The sequence below is a fragment of the Chionomys nivalis genome, chromosome 14 (assembly GCF_950005125.1).
Source record: "Chionomys nivalis chromosome 14, mChiNiv1.1, whole genome shotgun sequence".
Classification (NCBI taxonomy): Eukaryota; Metazoa; Chordata; class Mammalia; order Rodentia; family Cricetidae; genus Chionomys; species Chionomys nivalis.
The window spans coordinates 60,352,364-60,365,423 of NC_080099.1; the positions used below are offsets into that span (position 1 = coordinate 60,352,364).

General features: G+C 43.4%; 1 protein-coding gene across 5 annotated transcripts in view; it reads right to left on the bottom strand.

Moving 5' to 3' along the window:
* Positions 1-9,525: 9,525 nt before the first annotated feature.
* Positions 9,526-13,060, bottom strand: part of Rnf125 (ring finger protein 125) — an 82,158-nt gene continuing 78,623 nt past the window's right edge. For all 5 annotated transcript variants that reach the window (XM_057788788.1, XM_057788786.1, XM_057788784.1 and 2 more), the window contains 2 exons: positions 12,098-12,205; positions 9,526-10,521 (listed from right to left, as the gene is read on the bottom strand). In XM_057788788.1, coding sequence (XP_057644771.1) covers positions 10,435-10,521; positions 12,098-12,205 — 195 coding nt within the window. In that variant the 3' untranslated portion in view covers positions 9,526-10,434. The remainder of the gene's footprint in view (positions 10,522-12,097; positions 12,206-13,060) is intronic.

Genomic DNA, 13,060 nt, shown 5'->3' on the forward strand with positions numbered 1-13,060 from the left:
TGCATTCTGTACTAGGGAGGTGAAAGCAGGGGAATCAAAAGCTCAGGTGAGGGGCCCTACCAGACCCGAGCACGGCTAACATGGCTCTAGCAGACCTGAGCACGGCTAACATGGCTCTGCCAGACCTGAGCACGGCTAACATGGCTCTGGCGGACCTGAGCACGGCTAACATGGCTCTGGCAGGCTCAGCGTGGCTAACATGGCTCTGCCAGACCTGAGCATGGCTAACATGGCTCTAGCAGACCTGAGCACGGCTAACATGGCTCTGGCAGGCTCAGCGTGGCTAACCTGGCTCTGCCATACCTGAGCACGGCTAACATGGCTCTGCCAGACCTGAGCATGGCTAACATGGCTCTGCCAGACCCGAGCATGGAGTACATGGCTCTGGCAGGCCCAGCATGACGAACATGGCTCTGCTAGGCTTTCCCTTCCCCTATTTCCTCTGCCTTGCTAAAATAGATTACATTTGCCGGGCGGTGGTGGCGCATGCCTTTAATCCCAGCACTTGGGAGGCAGAGGCAGGCGGATCTCTGTGAGTTCGAGACCAGCCTGGTCTACAAGAGCTAGTTCCAGGACAGGCTCCAAAACCACAGAGAAACCCTGTCTCGAAAAACCAAAAAAAAAAAAAAAAAAAAAAAAAAAAAAAAAAAATAGATTACATTTCTAAAGCTGGCCACCCAGGTCTATTCCCTTATTTTGCCACTTCCTCCTTAGGCTGACTACCAAGGTCCAGCTTTAAAAATATCAAATTCCAGCAAGCAAAAGCCCCCTCTGGCAGCCCTAATTAACCTGTCCAACCAAAATTAAACACCTCGTCCTAACATGCATTTTCCCCTATCTCCTCATGGCCTGTGGGCCCCGTCTGCCTCCGCTCTGGACAGAGGCACTCCTTTGTCCCTTCAGGCCTTGTTCCCTTCTCCCTCACCCTTCCTTTTCTGTATTTGTCTCATATTCCCTGTCTTTTGTCCCTCTGGGGCAAATAAATCTCCTTTGTTCTGAGAATTTGGTCTTGGGATCTGGGGCAGTTGAATGTAACTGCCCACACTCTCACAGGGAGTAGCACTATTAAGAAGTGTGACTTTGCTGGAGTGGGTGTGGCCTTGTTACAGGAAGTGTGCATATGGTGCCTTGTTACAGGAAGTGCATATGGTGGGGTAGGCTTTGAGGTTTCCTATGCTCATAATACCACCCAGTGTCTCAGCTGACTTTCTGTTGCTTGCATGATATTCCAGCTACTATTCCAGCATCATGGCTGCCTACACACCTCCATGCTCACCACACCACCATGCTCCCCACTGTGATGATAATGGACTGAACCTCTGAAACTGTAAGGAAGCTTCAGATTTCTTTCTTTCTTTCTTTCTTTCTTTCTTTCTTTCTTTCTTTCTTTCTTTTCTTTTTTCTTTTTCTTTTTTTTTTTTTTTTTTTGAGACAGGGTTTCTTCATAGCTTTTTTAGCTCCTGTCCTGGAACTAGCTCTTGTAGACCAGGCTGGCCTCAAACTCACAGAGATCTGCTTGCCTCTGCCTCCCGAGTGCTGGGATTAAAGGCGTGCGCCACCACCGCCCGATGTTTTCATTTCTAAGAGTTGCTGTAGTCATAGTGTTTCTTCACAATAGAAACCCTAACAAAGGCAGAAATCTTTAATAATTAAATAAATTAATTAATAATAAAAAAAAAAGAAACCCTAACAAAGACGGCCCCTTCACAGGATTGTATAAACGTCCTTCGCTATATTGCATACTGGACGTCAGCACGCCTGCATTACATGAAACTCCATATGAGAATTTTAGCCCTGTCCAGCGTCATACGCCATAGTCCAGGCTATTTGAGAGACTGAGGCAGAAGGCTCACTAGGTCCCAGGAGGTCAAGGCCAACCTGGGTAACATAACGAGACCCCCACCAAAAGAAACCAACGCATTCCTAAGTGTGCCACTCAGTGGTGGAGTACTTGAGAGAACTAAGCTGAGATGGGGTGGGGAGGCTAGGGATGGAACCGAGTGGTAGGATGCTTGCCTAGCATGTGCAAGGTCCTGGGCTCCATCCCCATCATTGAAAAACAAAATGTTAAAATGGGGTAGCAGGGTAACCGTGGTGGTACCCAGCTTAACCCAGGCAGAGGTAAGAAGTTCTTTGTAAATTCCAGGCCAGTCTGGTCTACATAGTGAGTTCCAGGCCAGCCTGGTCTACACAGTGAGTTCCAGGCCAGCCGGTTCTACATAATGAGACCTTGTGTCAAAACAAAACACAAATGAACAAAAAAGTTAAAATGGGGGTGATCCTCCTCTGACTAGCACTCAGTGAGAGAACACCAGCAGCAGTACACGAAAGGTGAAAAGGTCAGACAAGGCCGAGTGCTTTGAGCTCTATCAGAAATCTTATCAGAAACCATGGGTGAAAACCAGCACAAGGAGTTTCTCAGTCTATATTTACATGCTTTGTTTTTGAAAGTTTAGGAACACTCCAGGGAGATGACTTTAATTTTATTCCAAATTTCACTGACAACTGTAATTTACTAGACTTGTTTTTTTTTTTTTTTAAAAAAAAAACCCGCTCGTGTGTGTGTGTGTGTGAGAGAGAGAGAGAGAGAGAACTGGAGTGAGAAAAACAACACTAATGTAGCTTCTTATGCACTGAAGAGACAGCTCAAGATAACAAGCAAGAAGACTTGACCTTGATTCCCCAGAATTGGTGGTGTGTGTTTGTTTTTTAAAAAGCCAGGAATAAGCCAGGTGGTGCAGACCTTTAATGCCAGCACTCGGGAGGCAGAGGCAGGCAGATCTCTGTGAGTTCAAGACCAGCCTGGTCTACAAGAGCTAGTTCCAGGACAGGCTCCAAACTACTGAGAAACTCTGTCTCAAACCTCCCACACCCATCCACCCCCAAAAAGTCAGGAACGGCAGTTTGCAGCTGTAATCCCAGTGTAGGTAAGGCAGCAACAGGAGGATTCTTAGGACTGACTGGCCAGCCGGTCAAGCCAAATGAGCAAAACCCATGTTTAGTGAGGACCTTGTCTCCAAAATTAAGGCGGAGCTGGGAATAGTGGTGTACATCTTTTGAGGCAGTGGCAGGTGGATCTCTGTGAGGTTGAGGCCATAGCAAGTTCCAGGCTAGCCAGAGCTTCATAATGAGATCTTTGCCTCAAGAATAAAAAGTCCAGTGGAGAGTTACTGATGAAGACACCAATCTCTGACCTCCATGTAGTCCTCATGTACACACAAGCACTCACACAAAAGAAAATCCATCTAGATAATTAGATAATTTTTTAAAGATTAGCCGGGTAGTGGTGGCACACACCTTTAATCCCAGCACTCGGGAGGCAGAGGCTGGCGGATCTCTGTGAGTTAGAGACCAGCCTGGTCTACAAGAGCTAGTTCCAGGACAGGAACCAAAAGCCACGGAGAAACCCTGTCTCGAAAAACCAAAAAATAAATAAATAAATAAATAAATAAATAAATAAATAAATAAATAAAAATTTTAAAGATTATTTGTGGGGGGGGGTGGTAGAGAGATGACTCAGCACCTGTAACTCCAACTCCGGGGTATCTGATGCCCTCTTCTGACCTCCATGAGCAACAAGCCATACATACATGCAGGCAAAACCACTTATAAAATGAATACATCTAACACAGAGATTTTATTTATTTCTGGGTTTCAGTGTTTTGCCAGTGTGTATGTCTGTGCACCATGTGCACACAATGCTGGGAAAAGCCAGAAGAGGGCCCTGTGGGTGTTGGGAATTGAACCTAGAACAACAGCCCATTTTGATCACTTTTAAATGTACAGTGTCATAGTATCAGCTATATACCTTGTTTGTACAACAGGTTTTAGAACTTTGCCTACTACTGAACGGAAACTCTATGCCCATTAAACAATAACTCCCAAATTCCTCCTTTCAACTGCTGGAAACCATTCCGTTTTTTGTTTCTATGAACTGTATTACTTTACTACATGTTTTTAACTGGGAAAGCTGGGGGTGTTGTCATGTGGTAGAGAATTTGGCAGCATGTGTAAGGCCCTCGGTTCAGTGCCCAACACTGGGGGGAAATGTTATTCCCCATCTGTACCAGGTTTTCCTTTCAGCCACCAACTGGCTCCCAAATCATGACACTGAGACTTATTATTAGTTTTGAGTGCTGGGTCTCAGGATCATTTCTGGCGAGTTCTTTTAACTTAAAAGTTTCTCTTTATCTACCTTTCGCCTCGGGGTCTATTGCCTTTCTTACTCCTGTAGATCTTTCTTTGCTTCTCTACGTCTGGCTGGCGTCTCTCTGGCTTCTTGCCCCGGGCGTGTCCCTGGTCTGGCTGGCTGGTGTCTGCCTGGCTTCTTGCCGCAGCATAATTCCTCGTTCTCTCCTCCTTCTTGTTCTTCTTTTCTCTCAAGCCTAGATTTCTCCTCCTCTGCTGCCAGCCCCACCTATCCTTTCTCTGCCTAGCTATTGACTGTTTAGTTCTTTTCAAACAAGCAGACCACAACCTTGAAATCAAAGGATAATATAATGTTGCATTTTAGGCCCTCTGGGGGGGGGGGAGAGGAATGTCTGTGAGTTTGAAGCCATGAAGCCATCCTGGTCTACATAGAGTTCCAGCCAGGGCTACATAGTGAGCACCTGTCTCAAAAACGAAACAAGAGCTAGATGAGATGGCAGGAGCTAGTGATCCTAGCATTCAGGTGAGAGAGTTCCAGGTTAGTGATCCTAGCATTCCGGTGACAGAGCCAGAGGTTAGTGATCCTAGCGTCCTAGCATTCCGGTGACAGAGTTCCAGGTTGTTTTTAGCTATCTGTTGAGTTTGAGGTCAGTCTGAGCTGAGATCCTGTCTCAAAAACAAAAACGATTCTCACTAAGGTTTGAAGTCTAGTCTTGACCTACTTACACAACTCGTTAGGTCTAAACTCTCTTCCCGCCTCAGCCTCCAAAATCCCAGGATTAGAGGGATGTACCTGGCTCTGATAGACAGCTTTGCCATGGTAACTTTTAGTTAATCTTACTCAAACTTGGGAAACATTGACAAATGAAAGATGTGTTCATTTTTTGGTTTTGTTTTGTTTTGATTCAGGTAAGGTGGCACACATGTCTAATCTGTGTTCCCAGGAGGCAAATTTCTGACTTCTAGGCCAGTAGGAGCTGTAGGTTAAGATCCTGCCTAAAAAACAAAAACAAAAACCAAGATGTGTTCTCTTCTGGATGGAGAGATGATTAAGTGATTAAAAGTATTGGCTGTTTCTTTTTCTTTTTTAAAAGATTTTTATTTATTAAATATACACAGTGTTCTGTCTGCATGTATGCTTGCATGCCATAAGAGATCTCATAGATGGTTGTGAGCCACCCACGTGGTTACTGGGAATTGAACTTAGAACCTCTGGAAGGGCAGTCAGTGCTCTTAACTGCTGAGCCAGCTCTACAGCCCTCTTTGTTGTTGTTGTTGTTTTGTTTTTGTTTTTGATTTCAAGTCAGGGTGTCTCTCTGTGGCTTTAGAGCCTGTCCTGGCACTTACTCTACAGACCAGACTGGCCACGAACTCACAGAGATCCGCCTGCCTCTGCCTCCCGAGTGCTGGAATTAAAGGCGTGTGCTGCCACTACCCGGCCCATAAACATAACTTTTACTTAGTTCAGTAGTTCTCAACTAAAGATCCTAAGTCCCAGCAGACACTGTCATTGTCTAGAGACATGCCTGGTTGTCCTAACAGGGAAGAGCATGCTTGTGGCTTGGGATCTAGGCAGAAACTAAGAATATTCACTATTCTACAGTGAGAAGGTAGACCCTCCTTACTAACACTCAAAATACCCATAACAAGAGCACAGTCTAGAAAACTTGGCACTCTGAGCACCATGGTGTTACTGCTGGTTGTGAGCAAGGGGTTCCACTGAAAAGGTAAACTGGTGTGCACATGCCTTGGATCCTGCCCTAGCACTGCAAGGAAGAGGGGAGGGGCTTCTCCAAACTACCTGGCCACAGTCCCAGGACTTGCAGGGGAGCACAGATAGAATGATCACAAGTTCAAGACCAACCTGGGCTATGTAAGCAGGCTACATGGTGAAACCCTGTTTCAAAACAACAAAAACTGTATGGTGACTCAGGCTTGTAATCCCAGCCACTTGAGAGGCTAAGACAGAGGGTCGCAAGTTCGAGGGCAGCCTAGGCAACTAATTCAGATTCTGTCTTAAAAAGGAAGAGGACCAGGGATGTAGCTTGGCACAAAAATGCTTTACCAGCATGTGTGATGTCCTAGGTTCAATGCCCAGTACCACAAAAATAAAAAACCAAATACACACATTGAATATTTTAATGAAAGCAATGGTCCTGCCATTTTTATTTTTCATAATAATAGTTTTCAAAAGAAAAAGAATTATACATTTTAAATTCTGATCAAAGTTCTTTCTATATTTGAACAAGAATGAATCTCTTAGTACTTAAAAATACCTTCAATGTGTGAGCATACAAATCATCATATGATAAACATTCAAAAAGTAGACTAAGCTCACTTTGAAACGAAACACATGTAATACCCAGTAACAGTATGGAGCCAACATTAGCACAGTCAGGGGATCTTAGGAGCGCGAACTCTTTACCACTGGTCCACAGCCATTTCCTTTTCCACCCACCGTTTAGGGGAACTTAGCTTTAGCACCCCACTGGAATATGTTTCCCTTCGATACGGTTGTATCATAAGGCAGTATTTACAAAAAAAAGCACATGAAAGATTTGTATTGGCAATCTACACAGCTTTGAATACTGGCTTTGACTTTTTAAAGCAACGAATCACAAATACCGTTTTATAAAAAGGTATACACACAGTGGAAGGATATCTACCTGCATGCCACTCTCAAACTGCGGCAATCCAGAACCCAAAAGCATTCAGGTGGTCAGCACTAACTTATCCTATAGGTGACAAAGTTAAAAAACAAACCTCAGATACTATTCTGAGTCTGTCCACGCATTGTTAGCAATGCCTGTACTTAAAACGCAGTGCTTTGGTTTTAGAGACAGAGTCACATGTGGCCCCAGGCTGGTCTAAACTTGTTGTGTAACTGAGGCTGACCCCAAGCTTCTGATCTTTCTGCATTTACCTCCCAAGTACTGGGATTACAGACTTTAGTCACCATGTCCAACTTAGAATTCAATTGTTGGGTTTCTTACTTCATTATTTTTAAGTGTTTTTTGTGTGTGCAGATACTCATGCACCTGTGCTCGCTCACTCGCTCTCAAGTACTAGTAGAAGTCAGAGGAGCTGCTGCAGTGAGCTGTCCTGCATGGGTGCTGGACCTCGGACACCCTTCAGCCAGGCCCCTCCCCCCAGCTGTTACTTTTCTGTGTGCTGACTGAGTTCCAACATGAGCATGCAAGGTGCACGTGCGGAGGTGGAGTCAGTTCTTCCACCACGAGCTGTCGGGAATCAGACAAACTTGGATGCCAGACTTGCACAGAGAGCCTTTACCTGCTGAGCCATCTTGGTTATCCAGAATAGGTTGGTGTTTTTTCCTTAATTTTTTCAATGTTTATTCTTATTTTATGTACATTGGTATTTTGCCTAAATTTATGTCTGTGAGAGGGTGTCAGGTGTCCTAGAGCAGGAATTACAGTTGTGAGCTGCCATGTGGGTGCTGGAATTGAACTGGGGTCCTCTGGAAGAGCAGCCAGTGCTCTTAATTACTGAACCATCTCTCCAGCCCTCAGAATGGGTTTTTAAACTTACAGATGTAATGACTTTATGATTCTAAATTAACACAGAATGACTATGTTACACTGGCCAGACACACACCAGTTCTTGGATGTAATCTAAGACCAAAAATAGAGAAATGAATGAACAAAAGGGATGTCCTGAAGTCTTTTTCCTCCCTGCCTTTATATCTCCCCAAGTGACCTTGTCCTGGGTGGGATAACAGTAGCAATATCAAAGCAGTCATGGAGAATTCATTAGAGAAATTTCAGAAACCAGTGGCCCACATCTAAATCCCAGCACTAGGAGGCAGAAGCAGGAAGATCACCTAATGTTCAAGGCCAGTCTGCCCTACACAGTGAGTTCTAGACCAGCCAGGTATACATATGGAGAAGCTGTCTCACAAAGGAGGGGAAGAAATCACGGCACCTGATTGTGACAATGTTGATGTGCATGAATGATGCTTATAAATCATTACAACTTTAGCTGTATTATGTTTGTTTGTGTGTGTGGTACCCATTATGTCAGCACTTTGTGGGAGTTAGCTCTCTTTTATGTGGGTCACAGGGATCAAAACTCAGATTGCTAGGCTTGGCAGCAAGTGCCTTTGCCTATTGAGCTATCTCACCAGCCCTTTAAAGAAGCTACTTTTAAGTCAAATAGCATTTCACCCTCCGGAGTTGATGGTCAGTCTTTGTTACCTTTTTTCTTCATTTCAAAATGGAAATTCTCATCAGTGTCCTGACTGTGTCATTAAAGAATCAGATGTGAAAACTCCAGTAATAATGAATACACATTACTTGCAGAACTGGGGGATAAAAGGGAGAGAGTACAGCATAACACAAGAATGTTGGCACAATAAACTATTTTTGAAAATGGGGAATAACTGCCAGGCATGGTAACACACACCTGGATCCTCACACACAGGAGGCTGAAGCAAGAGGGTCTCAAGTGAGCAGCCATCCTGGACCGCCATGACCACCATGCCTGGCTATGAAGTGTTCTCTCTCTTTTTTAAAAAATATTTTATTTATTTGTTATATATACAATATTCTGTCTGTGTGTATGCCTGCAGGCCAGAAGAGGGCACCAGATCTCATTACAGATGGTTGTGAGCCACCATGTGGTTGCTGGGAATTGAACTCAGGACCTTTGGAAGAGCGGCAATGCTCTTAACCTCTGAGCCATCTCTCCAGCCTGAAGTGTTCTCTCTTTAAACAAGCACACAGCTGTTGACCAGCTCTCTCCTTCAAACAACGGCCACTTCAATAGCAGTAAATATCCGCAGAGACTTTTTCTGGAATGAGAAAGGGGGTGGGTTGAGATAGGGCCTTGTGTAGCCTAGGCTGTCCTTGACCCTGCCATGTAGCTGAGGAAGATCTTCAACAGATCCTCCTTACAGGCATGGGCTACTATCCCCAGCTTCAGATTGTGGTTTGAAATACCATTCTGCACAGAAAGCAACCAGGCTTCTAAGAGAGTTGATGATTTCAGGTCCATAGTAGCAAACACGGGTTCAGCAGGGAAGATCTTGCCGTAGGAGACAGCAAGGAAAGTAATAAAGTGTTCAAAGGACTCAGCCAACCTTCGAGGAGCAGCCAAAGAAAAGAGAGGTTGAACCTCAGTAAAGTGACACTGGTAATGGAAGGAAGTCCATCGATAGATGTCTAGATACGTGAGTTCATAGTGCTTTGTTTCTTTGGTTGTGAGACAGGGTCTCACACGAGGGCCCAGGCAGGCCTACAACTTGTAGCCCAGATGGCTTTGAACTTGAAACAATCCTGCTCTGTCTCGCAGAAATATGCATGTCACCATCCACGAGCAATAATGCTTCTTACAACACATTAAGCTATACATTTCGTATCTGGTTTTCAGTATGTGTGCTTTATTTTACACCTTTTAAGATGTTAAAATTAAAAACAAAGCCTGGGAATTCCATGCAAAATTAAGTGTGAAAACTTCAACCACAGATATCAACAAATAGGTTTTAAGAAATCACCTACATTATAAAATACTTCTAAATAATAAGCTACAAATATTTGAAAAATATTCTATCAAATTTTTATATGTGCATATATAGTATTTCAATAGTTAAGTTCACATAGATTTTTTTATTTTTTCAATTTTTTAATGTTTTTTTTATGGTCTCATTAGCCAAGACTGGCCTTGCACTTCTGATTCTTCCTTCTCCCAATACTTGGACCGCAGGCATGCATCACCATATGTTCCATACACAAAATCTGTTATAGCATTATGTACTGTAATTTGGTTAAAATGGATTTTGTTGACTTCAAATTCTTTCCCTTCCTCCTTTCACGTAAGATTGTCCACATTCCTTTATTGGAGATTAGATCATGAGGATTTCAATAAATTTCAGGTTTCCTTTAATGTCCACATTTTGTTCCTTTCTCCATCTTCTTGTGTCGAACAGAGATTGGTCATCTTGCCTAACCATGATGACAGCCATGAACACGTAGCATTCTGCCCAGCATCACCAATGTGCACACGGAGCTCCTGCACACATACTCACCTGTGTCTCTCCCATTTGCCGACAGCTTGTGGAGCCGATTGCTTGTGCTTAAATGTCTAAGAAACTCAAGAATGTAAAGGCAGATCTAGACCAGAATGAAAGCAGTTTTTGAATGCAACATAACAAAGACAAGTGTGTAACACTGTAGTACATTTTTCTCCATGAAACATTGACAGTTTCCCCCAGTCCTTCAAGCAGCATCTTAAATGGTACAAGGGAATGGTCCTTCGCTATTTATAAACTTATGTGGTGTTTGAGTGATTCACATATTCAAGAAGTGAGCGGTCTAACACTCTTCGGATAAGGGCTTCCTCGATTATATCAAAATCCTGCAATAGAGAAGAATGGTTAGAAACAGCCAGTAGTGTTTCAGAAATGGGATGGGGTGGAACGAGGGTCAATGCAATGCTCATTTTTCAGGAATTAATTCCCTGAGTTACATGGCCTGTCCATCATACCAGGAAGCCTGTCAGACCCAGAACTTACTCTGAGGTTACTGGTTCCTGTTCGACTTCACTGGCCTTTCAGGAATTGCCATCAAGTCTTAATTAATAGAGAATATTAATTAATAGAGAATATAGAGAATGTGTGCTGGAGAAATGGCTCAGTGTTAAGAACACAAACTGCTTCTCCAGAGGGCCTGAGCTCATTTCCTAGCACCCACTGTGATGCCTAAAGAAACTCCATTTTGTGCTAGTCATCCACCTTGGTACCTAAGCTACCTCTGACTCAAGCTCCTGGAAGATAAGTTCCCAGCAACCCTGACTCCTTGACCCCCACTCAGGAATGCACAGCTGTGACCATCTGCTCATTATGATGACTAACTGCTGATTTTGGCTTCTGTAACTTGCTTGTCCAGACATTCAAGGACTATTTTGAGGTCGCCTCGACCATCTAATCTTGGCATGGCAGAACAGTTCTTGTGGATAAAAGGCTTTAAGAGCCCTTCGCCTGCTTCTGTAAGGCACATCTCTGATGTCCCTACTAGCAGCCTTAATAAATTTGTTTAATTATACTCTGAATGGACTCCGGGGTCTTTTCCTGGTGATCTCAAACTCTACAACACCACATCAGGTGGCTCACAACTACTAGGGAATCTGATGTCCACTTCTGACCTCAATGGACAAACACCCACTCTTTCGCAACAATACACATAGACATATAAGTAAAAAGTCAACTAAAACCTGACGATTTAGAAATGTAAGAGAAAGAAAGCCTTGTCAGGTCAGGATGTTCTCTATATTTCACACATACTTGGAATAAAGTTTACACATTTCTGAGAGCCTTGGGGATGGTGGTCATAGTTGAATGGCTGTATTTTCCTAGAATGGGGAAGACCCCAGGGTCAATCTCTAACACTGGGGGGGAAACACAGCCACTCCTAGGACTCAGAATGCCAACAGTTCTATTAATTATTGATTTATGGACAGAAAAATGTAACAAAATGCTCTTCTTGCTTCTTTATTTGTCATGGTGAAATTTAAGCTTGACATTAGCACTTCTATGAGTAAAAACAAAAGCTGTAAGATCTCCATCCCTTTCCAGTCCCTCTTGCTTCTAGAACCAAAGGTGAAACTGCTACTTTAAGTCCAAGTTTGTTCATTCAGACAGTGTCTTACTATGTGGTCCTGGCTGGCCTGGAACTCACAGAGCTCCACCTGCCTCTGCCTCTCCAGTGCTGGGGTCAAAGGTGCACACTTCCACAGATGGTTAGAAAAGACTACGTCAACATTAGTAGCGAGTGCTTTATAGCAATACTACTGTTCCGGCGTTCTCCTTGCTAATGCTGTACACTTTACCAACATGCTCAACTTTTCTTGTATAATTTAATGCACTGGGATTTTAAAAAGTAAGATTAGCACAGACAGCACAAAAACATAATGTAAAAGGTAGAATTATACTTACTATGAAATCATCATAAAACAAAGTGTGGCTGACTTGCAGATGTCTAATTAAACTGCTGTTGAAGGTGCTTGGGCTCTCATTAGGTAGCAAATGGCAAAGTGGGCAGAACTAGAGAGAAAGACCAATCAACAGTTCAAGAAAGAATTTCAAGTAACTATTAATACCAGAATTTTTAAAAAGAAGTCACCATTGCATGTGAACTTTAACTAGACATACACAGAACATACCTCAACATTGTGCTTGGTTTAGTTTCATGTGTGTGTGATGTATCTATGTGTTCTTGTGTTTGCATGTATATGTACATGGTCATGTTTGTGCATGTTCATGTGAAGGTCATAGGAAAATGTCAGGTGTTTTCCTCAATTGTTCTCAACCCTGTGTTCTTATTTTTATTTTTCATTTCCACTTTATGTATTTAAGTTGCCATACAGTTTTTAAGGTTTTTTTTTTTTTTTTTTTTTTTGTTTTTCGAGACAGGGTTTCTCTGTGGTTTTGGAGCCTGTCCTGGAACTAGCTCTTGTAGACCAGGCTGGTCTCGAACTCACAGAGATCCGCCTGCCTCTGCCTCCCAAGTGCTGGGATTAAAGGCGTGCGCCACCACCGCCCGGCAGTTTTTAAGGTTTTAAAAAAATAATTTATTGACTTTACATGTATGAGTGTTTGCTAGCATATGATATGTGTATCACATCCATGCCTGGTGCCCATATAGAATCCAGAAGAGAGCATCAGATATCCTGGAACTGAAGTTACAGATTGCTGTAGGTCACCACATAGGGGCTGAGACCTGAACCCAGGTCCTCTGGAAGAGAAGCAAATATTCTTAAATACTGAGCAATCTCTTCTGACCCCTCCAACTTTCTTTTTTGAGACAGAGCTTCTCATTGAACCTGGAGGTAAGCAATTAAGCTTGTCTAGCTGGCTGGCCAGCAAGCTCCAGGACTCCACCTCTGCACTCCCAGTCCT